Here is a 21,008-nt window from a genome sequence, read left to right on the forward strand (position 1 = left end):
TGTAAACAACACAAAACTAGGAGATACAGTAAATACTGTTGAGGATAGTGACAGACATCAAGAGGATGTGTATGGCCGATTGCATATAGATAGGGACATATCGGATGAAATTCATCATGGGGAGGACGAGAAGCACAAGAGATAATGGAGAATAAATGTTGGAGTTAAGGTGCATGGGAGATGAATGGTATTTGTGCTTTGTTAACCTGTCCTGTCACCCTTAAAGCAGTTAATAAGGCATATGATAACCTTGCCTTTGTGAATATAGCACACTGTTCTGGTCCCAGCTGGTGTGTTGTATCAGTAATGGGCCTTCCCCAACGATCAGGGACAAGAGCACAGATGTTCCACTCGCCAAGAACTGCCAGCCAATTACCTGAGGCCTAGCTTCGCTGCTGGATCGCAGATAAGAGTTGAGGAACAACAGGATAAGGTAGAGATGTGAGAGACAGTCAGCTGCAAGAAGCGGGTAGTGGCTATAAGCAATGCCCCGCTACCTAATAATGCATCTTGCTATCAGGTACTGAGTCTCTGCATTGCCCACTTCAGGGCCTCAAAATGCGGTGGAGCAGGAAGGTTGTCCACAGGCCCAGGACTTAATTGGATGGAGGAGGGAAGGTGACAGGGCTCCACCTACCAATCACCTGATTGATTGGGTCCTGTCACAAAATAAGCAATGGGATACAGCACAAGATTTTGCTTTCCAATTGTAGCTTTATTTCCAAGATGATGGAAAAGGCCTGAAAAAACCTACAACTGGACAAGACAGGATGAAACCTTTGAGGGAGCAACATTAACGCTCTGGGACAAAAATATTTTGGGTGGAATTTTATTGTTTTCAGTTGGCGAGGGAGGCAATGTTGGTCCTGCCTCCACTATCTCAATATTGTGAATTGAGTGTCGGATAGCCAATTAACGGCTGCCTGATGGAAAGGTGGCCAATTAGCCATGTGATCAGGGCCATTACATTCAATTGGGAGTCTAGGCCAAGATGTCTCACAGGGTTGGGACTATGTGGTGAACAGGAAGTCGGTTAAGGCTATCAATTAAAAGATACCCTGTCCCCTTATAACCACCTATTGCAGGCTCAAAACAGTCAATGAATGAAGTCAAAAATGTACAACACTGCCACCTTCATCAACACCTGCTACTATATGCAGCCATGGTCCCATTGGGAGGATTTCTTCTTCAGCCCTGGTGCCATTTCCTCATTCCTGGAGTTAAGCATTCCCAAATGTTTTGCTGTCTGACACCCAAAAATTGGAGTGGGGAACAAAAATCACATACAATTGGTTCCTTAACAAAGTCAATAACTGGTTAACTGACCATATCAAAATGGTGGGTGGGCTTCGGATTTCCATACCCGGATTGTCTGCTGTAATATCGGAGACTGGCTTGATGACATTAGAATGCTGATTTACAGCAAAATTCAGCCCTTTCACAGAATTCTACAGTGCAGAAGGAGGCCATTTGGCCTGTTGAGTCTGCACCAACCACAATCCCATCTAACCCTAGCCCCATAACCCCATACAATTACCCTAGCGAATCCCCCCGACACTAAGGGGCAATTTAGCATGGCCAATCCATTTAACCCACACATAGTTGGACTGTGGGAGGAAACCCATGCAGACATAGAGAGAACGTGCAACTCCACACACGCAGTGACCCAAGCCAGGAATTGAACTCCCGCCCCTGGCACTGTGAGGCAGCAGCGCTAACCACTGTGCTGCACTTTGGTTATGAATAATTGCTTATCAATCCTAATTACATCTTGAAGCTTAATACAAAAGGCAGCAGCTAGGAAACAGGAATATCATTTGAATATCTGTTATCCATTATATAAGTTACTTACATCAAAAATGCAATTGTCTTTTTCTTTTTGTTGCCCCCTTCTCATCACCTCCAACAGTAGTGGCGCTCCTTTCAATTCATTTCCTTCATTGATTCCCAGCTCCCTGGCAAGATTATCTCGCCCATCAAGTCCACTGAACTAAGTCCAAAACAAAAGGATCGAGATAAATTAAAGACATGATTATTTATCACAAACGTTGATGATGTTGATAAGATTTGCAAATGTGCATTTTTTGGCTGATGGTGACATAGTGGTTATGTCATTGGACTGAGGAACGAAGGAGTTCAGGGGACATAGGTTCAAATCTCATCATAGTAGCTGCTGGAATTTAAATTTGTTTAATTAATTGTTTCTGTGGATTTTGCATGTTCTCCCTGTGTCTGTGTGGGTTTCCTCCGGGTGTTTCTGCTTCCTCCCAATGGATTAGCCAATGTAAATGCTTGGGAATAGGTCAAGGGAATAGGTTTTTCAGAGAGATAATGCAGTCTTGATGGGCCAAATAGCGTCCTTCTGCACTGTAGCGATTCTATGATTCTGAATAACAAATCTGGAATTGATGGTTAGTTTCATGGACACCACATATATCAAGTGGTCATAATAACCCATCTAACTCATTATGGTCTTCCAGGAAAGAAAATCTGCCTTTTGAAATGACCCAGCAAGGCAGACTTACACTAAACTGTGACAGAAAAGTCAAAAATGAATTAAACAAGACTTCAATCTAGACTTCAATCTAGACCCCAGAAATAACAAATGTGCACTCAGTCCTGTCAACCCTCCTTACTACTACAGGTGGGCGCCAAAATTGGGAGAGCTGTTCCGCAGACTGGTCAGACAACAGGCTGACATAGTCATATTCATTGAATCATACTTATAATGTCCCAGATATGTCCATTATGAACCTTAGGCATATTGTGTTGCACTAGCAGGTCAGACCCAGCAGTTCTGGTGGTATAGAGGTATATGGTTGAGGGGGAATTGCTTGAGAGTACCCAAGAGGGAGCTGCTTGTGAGTACCCAACAATGACGCCAGACTCCAGGAAGGCTTTTGGTATCAGGTTAAACATAGGCAAGGAAACTTCTCGATTACCACCTTCTTTCCTCACTGAGCTGATGAATCAATATTCCATCTACCATATTGAACACCTCTTGGAAGAAGCACTGAGAATAGCATGGTACAAAATGTACGCTGGGTAGGAGACCTCATTGGCTTGGTACCACCACTACTAACCATGGTGGCCAAGTCATGAAGGACATATCTGTTGGGCTGGGTCTGTGGCAGGTGTTGAGGAAGTCAACAAGGGAATAATACCTACTTGACCTTGTCCTCACCAATCTGCGTGACACAGGTGCATCTATGCACAATATACAAGGAGATCATTGTACAGTTCTGTGGAGACAAAATCTCACCTTCACACTGCAAATACTGTCCTTTGTGCAGCAGAAACATCAATATGTAGATCAACCTTAACGGTCAACTACATACCCACTGAAACCGGGAGCATGGTGACAGAGTGGTTAGCACTGCTGCCTCACAGCACCAGGAATCTGGGTTCAATTACGGCCTTGGACGACTGACTGTGTGGAGTTCTCAATCTCCCTGTAACTGGGTGCATTTCCTCCAGATAGTCCAGTTTCCTTCTACAGTCCAAAGATGTGTAGATTAGGTGGATTGGCCATGCTAAATTGCCCCTTAGTGTCCCAAGATCTGTAAATTAGGGGAACAACAGGATAAATATGTGGAGCTCCAGAAAAGGGCCTGGGTGGAATCCTCTGTTGGAGAGTTGATGCCGAGTAAATGCTGAATGGCCTCCATCAGTACTGCAGCAATTCTATTCTAATCCTATCAAAAACTCCAACTGATGAACATAGTCATCTTCACCTCAAAAGATGAAGAACATCAGATAGGAGTGACCACCACACAGTCCCATCTTCATGCTGAGGACACCCTCTGGCATATTGTAGATTCAGAACAGATATAGCAGCTCAAGAATGGGCATCCATAAGGCATTCAGCAGCAGCAGAAGAACTGTATTCAATCACAACCTATAACCTCATGACCTAGCTCAACCATTACCACCAAGCCAGGGGATCAACCCTGTCCAATAAGGAGTGCCAGAGAGCATGCTAGGGGCAGCACCAGGCATACATAAAACTGAGGTGCCAACCTGGTGAAACAACACAGGACCACAGCATGCCAAATCAATATGTGGTAGGCAGAGCTAAGCAAAACCATAAGCAACTGAACAGGTCCAAGATCTGCAGTCCTGCCATATCATAAATTGTGGTGGATAATTAAACAACTAACCGGAGAAGGTGGCTCCTCAAATATCCACATACTAAATGATGGGAAAGGCCTAAAACATCAGTGTAAAGAAAAAGCTGAAGCATTACAATCTTCTTCAGCCAACGGTGATGGATCATCCACTCATCTCAGCCACCTTTTGAGGTTCCTATCATCATTGGTGGCAGTGTACAGCCAAGTTGATCCACTCCATGCAATATGTGGCAAAAGGGATTGGATATAGCGAAGGCTATGGGTCCTGGTGCTTTTTCAGCAGTGGTACTGAAGATATGTGCTGAAGAACTAGTTGCATTCCTAGTCTGTCCACAAAAAGGAAGACAGATTCAATCTGACCATTAACTGTCCCATCAGTCTACTTTCGTCACTAACAAAGCTACAGAAGATGTCATCACCAGTACTATCAAGTGGCACTTACAGAGCAATAACCTGCTCACCACCCAGCTTGGATTCCACCAGGGCTACTCAACTGCTGCCCTCAATGAAGCCCTGAGCAAAAGAGCTGAACTTAAGAGGTGAGGCAAGAATGGCTACATTTGATTTCAATTTAAAATTTGATAAAGTGTAGAATCAAGAAGCCCCAGCAAAATTGAAGTTAATGGGAAGAGGGGAAACTCTCCAATGATTGGAGTCATACCTAGCACAAAGGAAGATGGTTGTGGTGTTGGGAGACCAATCATTTCAGTCCCAGGGCATCCTTGAGTCCTCTGGATAGAGTTCTAGGCTCAACCATCAATGATTTACCCTCCATCATAAGATCAAACATGGGGGTGTTCACTGATGATTGCACAATGTTCAGTACCATTTGCAACTCTTCAGATACTAAGGCAGTCTATTCCAACTGCAACAAGACACGAGCAACATTCTGGCTTGCACGGATATGTGCAAGCAAGAGTCATGTCCCACACAACTGTCAACAAGAGAGAATCAAACCATCACGCCATGACATTCAATGGCATCATCATCAAATCCCCATTATCAACATCCTGGGTGGGAGTTTTGTGTGTGTGTGTGTGTGTGTGTGTGTGTGTGTGTGTGTGTGTGTGGGGGGGGGGGGGGGGGGGGGGGGGGAGAGAAGGTTGGTGTTTACCACTGGCCAACCCTGAACCGGACCACACATGTAAATACTGCGGCTAGAGAAGCAGGCTGTAGACTGGGAACTCTGTGATAATTAACTCACCTAATCCCAAAGCCTGCCCACCAACTAACGCAGCACAAGTCAGGGTTGCGAAATAGTGCTTTGATGTGGTCACATCAGATTTGGTGATGGTTGGCTAGACAAGTTACCTTGGTAGGGTGCTTAAGTTTTTATTCTTTAAGAGACATTGGAGCTCTATTAAGTACAATGACAGGATAGGTGACAGTAATAACTCTGCTGAGATTAAAAGCATGGAATAATTAAGTAAATTGACATTGGCAGAGGCATCATATCTAATCTCAGAATATTTGATGCTGGTACTCTGGACCCACAATTGATGTTGCATTCCCTAACATGTCAATGAGTACAAAGTGAGCAGCAAACTGCAGTTTTAATTTAACCCTTTACTTCTGCCATTCTAGCGAATCTGCATGGTTCCCTCTTCAAGACCTATGGGCTGCACGTTGGTACAGTGATTAGCACAACTGCCTCAGCTCCAGGGATCAGAGTTCAATTCTGGCCTTGGGTGACTCTGTGCAGAGCTTGCACATTCTCCCAGTGTCTGCATGGATTTCCTCCAGGGTTTCAGTTTCCTCCTACAGTCCAAAGATGTACAGAATAGGTAGATCGATCATGTTGAATTGCCCCTCAGTGTCCCAAGATGTGTAGGTTGGACAGATTAGGCATGGTAAAATGTGTGGGGTTATAGGGATAAGGCAGAAGCCTGGGTAAAATACTCTGTCAGAGCATCAGTACAGAATTGATGGGTTGAATGGCCTCTTCCGCATTATAGACATTCTATATTTTCATTGCTTTTGTAAAAATGACAAATATAAACATAACATTGATTAGTTTTGTTTAAATTTGTCAGAAAAAAACTTGAAAACTGTACCAATCTCAAAATATTTTGAACAAGCCCAAAGTCTGATGATGAATTTGTTAAAAATAAAAAAAAACGTGAAATTAACTTACAGTGTTTGTTTCTGGCTGAAACACGGCCAAGGTAAAGTCCAGATTGAAAAACTGGAGAAATTCAGTAACAAGACCAGCCACCAAACGACCTGTGAAGGAAAACTGTGTCAATTTGTAAACAAATTTATTATTGTTTTCATAAATAAAGCAGTTGCAACACAAAACTGTCCATTTTGGTTCTTTGTACGAACAGTTCAGCTACTCCCACACCTCTATCTTTTCCCTGTAGCCCTCCATATTTTCCTCTTCAGATAATTAGTTCATTCCCTTTTGAAAGCCAGGGTTTAATCTGCCTCCACTTCACATAAACAATCATGGTGCAAAGCTTTTCGTGTCACCTTTATTTCTTTTGCCATTCACCTTCAAGTGATGCCCTCTGCTTCCCACCCCTTCTTCTAAGGGGGAAGCTTTTCTCTGCCTAGACCTATCATTATTTTGATCTTTTCTTGAAGGAGAACAACTTCAGTTTCTGCAATCTAACCCCATAACTCAAGTCCTTAATCACTGGAACCATTTTTGTAAATCCTCTCTAATGTCTTTACATAATTTCTATGATGTGATGCCCAGAACTGGATATAATACTCCAGCTGAATATTTTGTAAAGGTTCACCATAACTTCCCTGCTATTGCACTTTATGGACGATTCATATAGTATATCTCATTATTCACTTTCGCAACCTGCTTGCGTTGACTTGTGCATAAATACCCCCAGGACCGTCTGCTCCTGGGTTCCCTTTTAGAATTGTATCATTTGCTTACTTTATATTTCCTCACCTAACTCTTTCTTTCAAAATGATTTCCTTCATGTTTCGCTGCATTAAATTTCACTGACTTTTTGCCACTCATTCCACCATCCTGTTGATGTCCACCATCCTGTTGATGTCCTCAATGTCTAAAACAACTCTCCTCCTCTTCAGTTCAATGCTTCCAAATTATTCCCTTCACATCCAAATCTAGATCCTTAATATAAATCTACGTAAGCAGTGACTTCAGGGTCAATCTTTAAGGAATCCCCACTTAATACCATCTTTCATTTGAAAAAGCACTAGTCAGAATTAAAATAGCAAAATACTACAGATGCTGGAAATCGGAAATAAAGTCAGAAGACACGATTCTGGCTATACTCAGTACATCTGGCTGCACCTCTGGAGACAGGATCAACGTTTATGTCAGATGGATGACCTGATCATAGTGACACATTAAATTTGTTTCTCACGCGACAAATGTAGCCTAGTCTGCCGAACATTTCTAGCATTGTGTGTCTTTGTTCACTACTTTTGTTTCATCAGTCAACCATGCTGTTACTGTCCCTTTATAACATTATTGTCATCTGGACTACTGGTTCAACAAAAGTGACGCTGACAAGCAGCCTTCATTGGACCTTGAGTTGTTCTGCCAGACAAAGTCAATAATGTGACATTGCAACAGTTCAAAGCTGATACCCAACGACTAATCCAGAAGAAAAAGGAAATTGTGGTGGGAAGAGAAACCCTGAGAGATACAACAATACGCTGATCATCATGATAGACAAGGTTCTTGAAGCCAAGGTTAAATGGACAAATTTCCCATCGCTTACAGGATGGTGCTCCTCTACTCAAGGGTGACAGTGCCATCATCAACGCTGGAAAGAACCTTTTCAACTACTCTTCCAATCATAAATCTATGACACCAGAAACTCTTCAAGGCAGCCTCCAATGGTAAAATCAATAGGTGAACCATAGATGGGAGAGCTGCAGCAAGCAATCAAGCAGATGGAAAACAACAAAGCCTGTGACTCATCTGACAAAGGGGCAAACCCTGAAAGCTTGTGGGTTTACTATCAAATAAACTTGTTGGATTTTAACCTGGTGTTGTGAGACTTCTTATTGTGTTTACCCAGTCCAATGCTGGCATCTCCACATCACTGACTTTGTTGCCAGACAAATCCAAGAAAAAAAATGTCAAAACCAATACCAGGTATTGTACACTTGACCAAAGCATTTGACTCAGTAAATCATTAGGTTCTGTGGATTGTACTCTAAAGATATGTCCAAGCAACTTAATTACAATCCTTCAATGGCTTCATGATGATATGACTGTAACTATCTTGAGTAGGAGATCTGAAACAAATGCCTTCAAAATCTGTACCTTGATCAAGCAAGGGTGTGTGACAGCCACGATCAAACAGGCATGGATTTCAACCCTTCCAAAATATTACTTGTGTGTACAACTTCATTTTCAAATTTGCTGATGACATCACCATAGTGAGTTGGATCTCAATGACGAGACAGAGTACAGTAAAGAGATAGAGAATCTGGTGAAATGGTGCAATCTCTCCCTCAATGTCTGTAAAATGAGAAATAGTCATTGACTTCAGAAAGCATTGCGGAGGACATACCTCTGTCTACAAAGGTGATTAAGTGGAAATGGTCAAGGATCTTAAGTTTCTCAGTGTCCAGATCACCAACAACCTATCCTGGTCTCTCCATGTAGTCGCTTTGGGGAAGAAAGCCAACCAACGCCTTTACATTCTCAGGAGGCTAAGAAAATTCAACATGTTCGCCAAGACTCTCACCAGTTTTTACAGATGCACCATACAAAGCATGCATCACAACTTAGTATGGCCCCTGCTCTGACCAAGACTACAAGAAACTACAAAAGGGTTGTGAAAGTAGTCCAGTCTACCATACAGACCAGCCTCCCACCCATTGACTCCATCTACACTTCCCACTGCCTCGGAAAAGCATCCAGCAACATCAAGGACCCCAGGCACCCTGGGCATCCCTTCTTCCATCAGGAAAGACACACAAAAGTATCAACCGACTCAAGAACAGCTTCTTCCCTGCTGCATCCGACTTTTGAATGGACTGAACATATTTTATACCGATCTTTCTCTACACCCTAGCTATGACTGTAATACCATGTTCTGCACCCACTCCTTTCCTTCTTTCCTATGTGCTCTATGAACGGTACGTTTTGTCTGCAGAGCGCGCAAGAAACGATACTTTTCACTGTATGCCAATACATCTGACAATAATCCCCTTGCTCAAAGATCTGGGCTCAAAAAGTTGATTTTTACATAAGCATAGACAGTATCGCCTCTTTTACTATGGTATAAACATACCCAAGTAGCCCACAGCAGATTTGGTTGTGGATAGGTGCAGTGAATCTGATGGAGGTCAAAAAGCTGGAAACTGCCTGCTGTAAAATCATGTTGTAATTTTCCTAATGGCAGGTTAACACAGGTCAATCTTCTTTCCCACCGGCAGGTGGTGTAAAAACCATTTACATTCATTTGCAGCTCATGAATGCTCATTAAAACAGCTGCTCGCCAGCAAAAAATCCGATGAGTGCTGTGCACAAGGCAGCCCTCAGTTCACCAGACTCTGGGGTAATGAAAAAACTTTCTGCCATAGTGCTCGGTTGCTCCTGGTTAAGGTTATTTCATTAGTGTCACAAGTAAGCTTACATTAATACTGCAATGAAGTTACTGTGAAAATCTCCTCGTCGCCATATTCCAGCGCCTGTTCAGATACACTGAGGGAGAATTTAGCAGGCCAATGCACCTAATCAGCAAACCTTTCCGACTGAAAGAGGAAACTGGAGCACCTGGAGGAAACCTACTCAGACATGGGGAGAACATGCAGACTCCGCAGAGGCAGTGACCTAGGCCAGGAATCAATCCTGAGTCCCTGGCGCTGTGAGGAAGCACTGATAACCACTCATGAAAACCTATAGCGGAGCACCATCTGTCACAATTTGTAACACCCGGTTAGGGAATAAAACTCCACCCCATCGCGTGACAGGCTGGGACATTAAATGAGGAGCTGCCTTGCTCTGCTATTGTTGATGCTCTGCTCACCACTGCCGAGTAGGCTGGGTTCCTGTGTCCATTTCCATGCCAAGCTGGTCTTCATGGATAGCACCATGCTACTGGACACCGAGTCGGATCAGTACTATGTGTGGGGTTGGGGAGTACAGGGATCCCCTTGCCGCTGGTGTCACACTTTAGTATTGGAAGTGGAAGGATGGTTGAGAGGCTTAAGTGTTCTGTGGATTCCGAAAGCATTGTCGTTAGGAGTCTTCCAGTCCTGGCAGAATCAGCTATGACGGTAAAATCAGAGGAGAAACCAAACAAAGCATTATCCTAAACAAGCCCTTAATGATCGATCAGATGGAAAATACTCACGCAATATCAATGGCTGTGATGGCAGATGAAGGCTGTAGCAGTAGGGAGATTCTCCAGTCAAGGTTCCCTTGCTCCTTAAACTGGTCCTACATTCTTTCAAGGACCATGCGTCTGCTGATGTGCAATGGCAGTCCCGCATTGTCCTACACGACATCTACCTGCAGGAATCTTATGTCCACAGACCAATTTCACCTCTTGGAAACACCTGCGTGTGCAGTTGGAGAAGCAGCATGCGGCTCTTTCATATCTCAGCCACATCTTCTATCTGCATGCATTGATTACCTGTTTGATTCCTACTCTGTCTCACCTTTATTTTCCTATTTAAATGCCTAGATAAGAGATTTGGATTCCCTTTTATGTTGGTGACCAGTCTCTTCTCTCTTGGCTTCCCTTCTTTTACTTTTCTCCTTGAACTTTCTTGATTCAGCCTGGTTTTCACATATATTAATCAACCCAACATCTGTAATCTGCAACCGTTTTGCTTTCTATCAGCTTCTTCATCCAATGAGTTCTAACTTTGTTTGTGCTACCTTTCTTCTTTCATGGATTGTATTGACTGTACCCAAACCATCTCACCTTTCAAGGAAGTCCATTGTTCTGTTAAGTTTTGCCTGTCAATCTTACATTCCAATTTCCTTGTTCTCACCTGACTGAAACTGGACCTCCCCCAATTATTTTTATTCTTGCTTTTTTCCTTCCTTTTCCATAGCTAACTTAAATCTTATTACAGTATGACCATTGCCACATGTTTGATCTACTTGACCCATCTCCTTACCCAGTTCTAGCTGCAGTGATGCCTCCTTTCCCATTGGTTCACAAGCACACTTTAAAAACTCTACCCCCCCCCCCACTCTTTACACTGTTATTATTCCAGATAATAGTGTCCCTGTTTTATTTGACAAAGTCAGTTAAAACACTTACCATCCTTTGTGTTCAAAAATTTTTTCAAGCTCTCATTAACCAATGGTGTTTTGTTCTGTAAAATAAATTAGAATAAGTTGCTTGAAGGCCAAATTCTACCCCATTAATATTTTCCTCTTTTTCTAATTAAATTCATGGGTTCTTTTTTACTTAATGCTTCTGTCAGCTTTGCAATTTATCATCTTCTCATTTGTTTTTCTGTTCACTTTGTCCTCTATTCTGTCAATTTTTTTTGGCTTTCCAGTTTTTCTGGTTAATCTTTCCTTTCTTTTGCGAACTTTATTCTGATAATTGTAATTGTGAACTTTTGTTATCTAAACTTAGGGCAGTGAAAGCCAGACTCTATTACATAAATATATTTAACAAGAAATGCTAAGAAAAGGACAAGAATAAATATATTGGACAATGTTTGCACATTAGTTGTGCAGAATGGTAATGGAAAGAAGCTGAAGGACAAAGAATTGCATGGAAATTATTATTTTTGATAGTGGCATTTAAACCATGTCTTATCCATCACCAAAACTAATCTCTATACACATTTACCCAATCCTTTTAACATTGATAAGCAAGTTAGGTTACCTCTGGTACTTTCAGGAATGTAACACTGAACATTAATCAAATTTTAAGTCATAACACCTGCGAATATTCCATTTGGCCATGATTAATTGGTTAGTTTATTTGATTTGACTGTGGCACAAAATGGCTGCAGCATAGCATAACATGTCACTGCTCCTGTAGATGGAGCATGTTGGTAACTCAGCAAGCATTATATAAATACAATTTCCATTTGCCTAATCCCAGCGATGAAATAGCAATTTCTTCTGATTGTTTTCTATCCTCATTATCTGCAAGCAAGATTAGAGGATATAGGGATCTTCAAAATTTATGACAAAAGTTTATTAGGGTCGATGCACACAAGATATTTCTGCAACTCGTACCTCTACTTTCTCCTGTTCTTCAAGTGCCAAGAATACAGCTGCCCGTAATTCAGCCTGAAATAGAAAATACTCAGTTTAATCCGCAAAGAATGAGAAAATAAGTTAACTCTCCACTTTAATCCTTCGGCAGCTCAAGATTTAGACTTAAAATGAGACTGGCAATGAAACTTTGTGACATTTTTCAAATTTCCTTATACTCAATATATGTTCCATCTAGATTAACTCTCAACTGACATTTATTCTTACTTTACACAAAGAGTATATCTTTAGAATTTGTGTGTAATAATACTCAAGCTTTTGTCTCCCAGGCTGTTTTGATTGGTTAATTTGAGGGGCAAGTCTGTTTGAGAGTTTATTTAGTGCATGGTGCCTGGTGTACGTGGAGGACTAGAGTGTGTGCAGAGTGGGTGATTACTAATGGTTGTTGGTGGTGCAGAAGCAGAGTGGGAAATGTTGGCAGAGAACAAAAGCAACAGAAGGTAAGAGGGGTCCAACAATAAAGTTAACCTGGATGGAGAGACTGGTTCTGTGAGCAATGGCTGAAGATTGCAGGAATGGAACGGGAATGGCATCAGAGGAATGGAATGTGGGGGCAGATGAGATAAATGCATTTTTTTTTAAAAGGAATAGAAAATTGGCAAGGGCAATTACTTGGTACAAATTATTGAAAAGCTATTTTCTGTACTAAAAATCAAGATTCACAAGATTTGAATGAAAATGTTTTTGAAAGTCTGTCATTTGAATTAAAAGAATACATCAGCATAGGCTGGGTAGAATGTCTGGAGTCAAGGGCCAATGAGCATATGACCACAAGATTCTGGAGGAGCAGTTATAACATTGCTATGAAACCCGAATCCGAAACAGGGCTTTGGTCATGGAACAAGATTAGTTAGGAGGTTTTTCCTCTTCGATGATAAATGCTGGTAGATTTCAAACAAAAGGGCAATCTCAGCAAAAAACTGAAGAGAATCACGTCTATTTTTTGGGCGAGCTCCCAGTTACAATTTTAAAACATAGGTGTGATTTTTGTCAGTAGGGGTGGAGCCTACTCTCACTGGGAAGCAGGCCACCATCAACCATTACATATGGACTGCTTTATGTAGCTTTTTCTAAACTGAGAAGTTTTGATTGCATTACAATCTCTGGCAAAATAATAACTAGAAATGTTGTAATAAAGATACTAATTTGACCACAAATGCTTTGTGAGTCTCTCGTAAGAACAAAAGTGATAGAAGCAGGTGTAGACCTTACAGCCTCTAGATGTTGCTCCGCTAGTCATGGCTTCAACTTCACTTGTCTAACTGGTCGCCACATCACTCAATTCTCCGAGAAACCAAAACTCTGTCAATCACAGCCTTAAATATATTCAACAATGGAGAATTCACAAAACTCTAGGATAGATAATTGCAAAGCTTGAGTGAAGAGATTTCTCCTCATTTCAATCCTATACGATTAGGCTTTTATTCAGGGACCGGGCCCCCATGTTCCAGATTGCCCCATCAGGGGAAACAATGTCTCAATGTCCACCCTGTCAAGCCTCTTTAGAGTAGTATATGTTTCAATTTGATCATTTCTCATTTTTCTAAACTCCAAAGTATAAGCCCAGTTTACTCAGCTTTCCATCAATAAATCCTTGTTATATATTTAAGTAGGTGCATGATTGCTTGAACAGTAGGTCACATGATTTGATAGTGATGTCACTTGGTGTTTCAGAAACTCCTACTTTTAATTTTAGTTTGTACAGGCAACAGCTCCTTCAATAAATTTGTTGTTGTTAGTTCGAATCTAAGTACGCAAATCGCATTTTTACTTCTCGTTTAAAACCCACAATCCCTAACATCGTTAAGACATTACACCCTTCTATAACTTCTTCCAACATAAGTGTATCCTTCCTTAAATACGACAGAGGCCAAAACCAGTATGCATACCAGTATGGACTCAAAGCCTAACACAATAGTGGCATGACTTCCCTATTCCTGCAACCAAATTCCCTTGTAAAAATTAACATATTATTTGCATTCCTAATTGCTTGCTATGTCTATATGCAAACTTATCTATTCCAAGAGTAACTCACAAATTTTCAACAGCCTCACCTACTCTGGATGCAATAACTGCATACAAACAACAGTGCTCTAAGCAATGATAGTCCATGACAGAAGCAAAACCAACTTCACTGTTGATATGGTATATGAACTTTTTGAATTAATATAGAAATCTTTTGCAACTTTGAACACAATCATTTATAGAACATCTGCATTGTGATAAGCACTAAACTGTGGTGCACAATTAATAGAAAAATGAGAGAAGCTTCAATTCTTAATAGTTCTTTCCTAACAGCTAGAAAAGAGACCACATTGAGGAAAGTTGAATCTAGGAGGTAGAGCTGCACTTAATTTGACCTGTCCATTTAGTACCACAGAGTTCTCAGTAAGGAAGTGTTCTGGTGTGTACATTTCCCTCTAGCTTGCCAACTTCTTTCAAATTTCCAACATTCTCCCCCCCGCCCCCTCCACAGAGATATCAAGTCACAAAGATCATCGGAAAACAACGCTTAAAATAAAATGCTGACTCTTATCTGTTAAATTGTGATTGCCAAACGTGATATGTAAATCATGAAGAAAACAGTAGCATAGTTATTACATAACTGGAGGAATGCTCTGGAAACATGAATTGTAATCCCATCATGACAGCTGAAATATTTAAATTGAATAATTTGCAAAGAAAACTAATTTTAGTGATGGCAACCTTGAAACTACTGGATCATGGTAAAAACTCATCTGGTTTATTAACATCTTGTAGGGAAGAAAATCTGCTTGTCTTTTTCCTTTCTGGCCTACATGCGAGGCCAGACCCACAGCAATGTACTTGACTCTTGACTGCCCTCTGATGTTGCCTAGAAAACCACTCACGTGCATCAAACCATTATAATAAAACAATCTGGTCCACTAGACATCGACCTGAACACTGGATAAAGGCACACCCAACTCCCTCACAAACATCTGGGAAACTCTGCCAATATTGGGAGAATCCCACCAACTAGTCAAGTAATAGCATGACAGTAATATTCACAGAATCAAGTCTTTTAGCTAATACCCCAGACTCCTCCATCACCAATCCTAGGTATGTCCTGTGCCTTTCAGATGGCAAGACAGTATACAATATGGTATACAATAAGGGGTGACTCAGGGAATCCTCAATATTGAATCTGGGCCCCACAGCGTTGAATATGAGCAAAGAAACTTCCTTCTGATTACCATCTACTACCCTTCAGACTCTTCCATGTTGAATGCCACCTGGAATGTCCTCTGGGTAGGAGGGGATTTCAATGTTCTTCAACAGAGTAGCTCAGCAGCAGCAATACTGGCTTAATCAACTGCTTCCTGAAAAACATATCTGCTAGACTGGGCCTGCTGCCAATGGCAAGAGAACTAACACGAAGGGAAAGAATTTCTGATCTTGTCCTCATTCATTCACCTATCTCATTTTCAGAAAGGGTGATCAGCACATGGCCTCTGCAGAGGATTTCCCATACATTGAGGACACTGGCCATCATGTTCTTTGACACTATAAATGTGCTAAATTTAATAGATTCAGAAATGACCTAGCAGCTAAAAATTGAGAATCCATGAGACAATATGGGTCATCAGAAATAAAGACTTCCATTTATGTAGCACTTTTCAATAACCACCTCCTCAAAGCACTTTACCATCAATGAAGTATCTTTCAAATGTAGTCACTGTAGGACATGCAGCACCCAACTTGAGTACAATAAATTTCCACAAACAGTAATGCAATAATCAGATGGCTTGATTTTGTGATGTTAACGGAGGAATAAATATTAGCCAGGGCACCCAGGGATGACACGCCAGCAGTAGCAAAATTGTGTTCCAGCACAATCCATAAATACATAGCCTAGCATAGCTTTTATTTTACCATTACTATCATGCCACGTCCAACCCCACTAAATAAGGAGCTAAGTCACACACCATCCTGACTTGGAAATATATCATAGTTCCTTCACTATGGCTGGGTCAAAATCCTGAAACTCCCTTCCTAATGCCACTAAGAGTATTTGTTCACTGCACAGACTGAGGTAACACCAGGTTGAAGTCCAACAAGTTTATTTGATAGTAAACCCATTAGCTTTTGGGGTTTGTCCCTTTGTCAGCTGAGTGGAGAGTTCTGGTCACAAACAGAGCATATAAAGGTACACGTCTGAGACTTCTTACTGTGTTTACCCCAGTCCAACACCAGCTTCTCCACCTTAGACTGAGGTAAGCACAGACTCAAGAAAGCAGTTCAGAACTATGTTCTTAAGAGTATTTAGGAATGGACAATAAATGCTGGCCTTGCCAGTAACGCACAAATCCTGTGGACAAATATAAAAGAAAATCTTTAAACAGGGAGGGCACTGATGAATCGATGCATAACAGAAAAATAGGTGATGCAATTCCAATAACTTGTGCTCCTGGCATCAACATGTTCATCTGATTAATGCATCACTATTTGTGTTACTGCCCCTATCAATCATTTAGACCAACAGCTCAGTCAGATTTTTTTGAATTATAGAGAGAATAGATTCCAATTTAAAGTGAGAAATCAGTTGCCTTATAGTTTCTCTCAAGTTAATTTGAAGTCAGCTCCCTGACGTTGACTGGTTCTAATTAACACTACCAGAAACAAGACAGGCCCTGCTAGGCTGTCTCCAAGCTTCCAGGACATTTAAATCTTAAAAGTTCAGTCAATGCCAAATTGGTTAAATATTTCTTTACCTGAAAACTTTACTTCCCCTTTAATATTATTATTTCAGAGAAATTACAAATACATTTCTCAAAACACTGATGCTAAATGGGAAACTTTTCTGGTCATCCACATAGCAGTAAAGGGCACTCATAGCATCTTTTAATGCAATACACTGTCCCACAATGTTGCTCCACTTATTGTGTCTCAACTTGCATAAATAACAAGTGCACACCGCATCCTCCTTTAATTTCAACTTTCTCAAATGGTAGGTTTTGCCTCAGGTTTCCATTGCCTCAAGATTGTATGGAACCTCTCAAGTAAAATCTTTCAAGCAGAGACTCCACATTTAATCTGGAGACAGGAGAGAAAGTAACTGTAGCCCACAATACCAAAAATCATTAAAAAGAGTATGGGTACTATATTCCATAAATTATACTGTTGTTTGCATCTACAGGATAAAGTTAAAACCCCCTCACAATAGGAAGTGCCACAATTATTTTAATATTGATATCATTTGCAAAGAGCTGTAAGCTAACAAATTCTCTGAGTTGGTACATACCCAAGAGCATGGTGAGGTTAAGGACAAAGTCTACAAGGAACTAATTGTGTTTATTGTTTCCTCATTATGACAAAGGAAGTCCCAATGGATTGCAAGAAAGTCACCAGGGTACCCATTTTTTAAAAAAAGGCAAACCCAGATAACTAAAGCTTCATTAAACTTACATTAACAGTTTGCAAAATAATGGAACTGATCATTAGGTACAAATATGAGGATTACTTATGTGAACAACCTAGCAATTAGTATCAACATATTTTTGGAGCTCTTGATCCCACCTGCTCAACTAGTTTTGAGGAACCGTTGTGTCTTTGGCATTTCATTACTCCACTTATTGTTTGATTTCTGTATCTCAGGATACACTGGCAGTCAAGTTCCAGCTTTGTATGTTCCAGAATGTTTTCATGAGATCAGATATCCAAGCAAAATTCATTGTCATGATTTGCTCAGGATATCTTTTTTAGATTATTTCCTGTTTCCTCATCTTTGGAAAGTGACAGGGCACACATCAATGGACTTTGACTTAAGATTTAACTATTTAACAAACTTGTTAAACAATAAATTGAGCAAATAGCTGCAGTCATATATTTTTACAGAATGTATTAAATCTCACAAGCTCAAGTAATGCAACATAATATGGGTACAACTGTTTCATTAAACGGTGATAAAAGTTAAATATTTTGCATCTACTCTTTTTCCCTTTGTTTAACTTTTGTCAAATGCATGGGACTAACTCCCCAATTTGAACAAGATGGGTTTAATGACTATATATAAATAATTTGATTTAAATGTATGTCTGTTATGTTTATAAAAGCAAAATCAGATTCACATTGGAATTAATTCCACAAAATGTTAGCACTTGAATCGAATGGCTTAGTTCTTCCTACATATTTACCTGGCACAAAAAACTGAAACTAAATATGTCAAATAAAGGTATGATTTATACAGGTGAAGTTGGTTTTTAATCTATTACCTACCATAACAAAATTAAACACACTAAATTCTATAGATGAAAATGCTTCATCTCAAGTAAATATCAAAAAGGCATAAAATAAGCATTCCAAATCTCTAGGAAATATTGTTAGGGGTCAGATCAGAAATGCCAAAGGTACATTATGATGTCAGCTTAGACCCTTTGTTTTAAACTTTGGCATTAGTACGAGTATAAGGTGTTTTGCTCCAGGTGTTGACGCTGTTGATCCAGTAGGAAGCTTTTTAATAAAACAAACTGTATTTAACAACCAAGTTAAAATATAACAAAAAAAAAGTAGATTTTTTACCAGTTGAAATACTTGGACATGACATGATTAGAAAAACGCTAGCAGTTAAGAATTCTATCAGTTCCAATTTAAGCAATATCCCCATAGATGTATTCCTCTTCAGAATGAGTTAGTAAGACACACAGGCTAATGCAAATTCCCAGTCCTCTAGCTTTTTAATCTCTCTGGCAGAGATACACCTGTCTTCTGAGATGAAAATCTGTCTTTACACAGCAGAACTCTACTGAGAGAGTGGGCGAGAGAGTGAGAAGACACCTCTTGCCTTTTGCAGACTCCAGACTCTAATTCCCAGAGAGAAAATAAGTTATTGCTCTTTTATGATCTATGATCTTTTTCAAATTCAAACTGCAACTGCCTGCTCTTCCTTTATGCAGTCCTACTTCCACCCACACAGATGATTTTCTTGTCAATTAACCCATCAAACCCTACTCTGAAACCTCAGGCAACTCTAAGAGTAACAATATGCATTAGCCCAGATTAAAGCAAACATTCCAATAATTAGGAGCAATTAACCTTCTGCAGTATCAGCAGGTTGGCTGCTGGCTGTAGACAACTGACACCATAATAAAAGTTGAAGTATAAAACAAAACAGTCTCTTCAGAAGGATGATGGCACAAATAAGAACATAAGAAATAGGAGCAGGATTAGGCCATCTAGCCCTTCGAGCCTGTCCCGCCATTCAATAAGATCATGGCTGATCTGAAGCGGATCAGTTCCACTTTCCCGCGTTCTCCCCATAACCCTTAATTCCCTTGTCTATCAGGAACATTTCTTAAAAGGTACAATATTTAAATCCTCCATGAAATTTTCACAAAACTTCAATGTGGAATTTGGACTGGGGTAGACTCACAACACCAACTTAAAGTCCAAATAAACCTGTTGGACTTTAACCTGGTGTTGTGAGACCACATACCTTACAAAACTTTAAGGCAATGCAAGTCTGGGGTAAAACTTGCTATTTGAGAAAGTTGAAATTAAAAGAGGGTGAGGTGTGCACTTGTTATTTAAGCATGTTGAGACACCGCACTGCATTAAAAAGATAATATGAGTACACATTACTGCTGTATAGATGACCAGCAGAGTGCTCAACTTTTCCCATTTTAGAATTGTAAAGCAAGAATATAAGTAAAAAGAAAAATTGAAATATGTAACTTGGCAAAGGGTGAAAATACCTTAAATTGATTCACATGATGAATCACCTTTCCGTAATGTAATTAATATTATACAAAGCTACGAGTCGATTTTACACATACAGAAAACATTCCACACACCAAAAATAAATGATCAGTTATTTTTATCTACTGTCCTGGTTAATGGACAGTATTGGTCATGAACATCATGAGAACTCCCATCTCCTAAAGGTGATGCTAAATCACAGTCTCCTGTGAACACAAAATGGCCACACAAGATGTCACTGATTACAGTCTGACTGCGCATGTGCAGAAAACCAATGATATCCTTTGCAGGAGACACTGTGCTGGCAAAAACCCATACATCATGGAATAAAACACCATTTTAAGCAGCATGCATTGAAAATAAAAGCAGCAAAGATTAAGAATGTGTTATAAATTTGGCTAATTCATAGAAACAAGCAGCAGGAGTAGTAGGCCTTTCGGCCCTTCAAATCTCCTCCGCCATTCATTTTGATCATGGCAGAGCATCAAATTCAATATCCTGATTCCCCTTCCCCCTATTGCCCCAAGAGCTATATCTGACACCATCTTGAAATCAGACAATGTTTTGGCCTCAACTACATTCTGTAGCAGTGAATTCCACACGTTCACCACGCATTGGGTAAAGAAATTTCTCCTTGCCTCAGTTCTATAAGGTTTATCCCTTATCCTCAAACTATGACCCCTCATTCAGGATTCCCCAACAATTGGGAACATTCTTTCTGAATCTACCTTGTCGCACCTTGTAAGAATTTTATAAGTTTCTATATGATCCCTTGTCACTCTTCTAAACTCCAATGAAGATAATCCAACCGACTTGGTCTCTCCTCATGTGTCAGACCTGCCATCCCAGGAATTAGCCCGGTAAACCTTCGCTGTACTCTCCCTATAGCAAGGACATTCTTCTTCAGATAAGGATACCAAAACTGCACATAATATTCCAGATGTGGCCTCAGCAACACCCTA

At 40.4% G+C, this 21,008-nt stretch overlaps 1 protein-coding gene across 6 annotated transcripts in view; it reads right to left on the reverse strand.

Annotated features, from left to right (window-relative positions):
- cep43 (centrosomal protein 43) overlaps window positions 1-21,008 on the reverse strand; it is an 89,580-nt gene that overhangs the window by 59,565 nt on the left and 9,007 nt on the right. For all 6 annotated transcript variants that reach the window (XM_080200257.1, XM_080200259.1, XM_080200256.1 and 3 more), the window contains exons 2-5: window positions 12,292-12,345; window positions 11,354-11,408; window positions 6,265-6,353; window positions 1,853-1,990 (exon numbers count right to left, since the gene is read on the reverse strand). In XM_080200257.1, the coding sequence (XP_080056383.1) occupies window positions 1,853-1,990; window positions 6,265-6,353; window positions 11,354-11,408; window positions 12,292-12,345 (336 nt within the window). The remainder of the gene's footprint in view (window positions 1-1,852; window positions 1,991-6,264; window positions 6,354-11,353; window positions 11,409-12,291; window positions 12,346-21,008) is intronic.

Source organism: Carcharhinus amblyrhynchos, chromosome 12 (genome assembly GCF_965287045.1).
Source record: "Carcharhinus amblyrhynchos chromosome 12, sCarAmb.v2.hapA, whole genome shotgun sequence".
In the NCBI taxonomy this organism is placed as follows: Eukaryota; Metazoa; Chordata; class Chondrichthyes; order Carcharhiniformes; family Carcharhinidae; genus Carcharhinus; species Carcharhinus amblyrhynchos.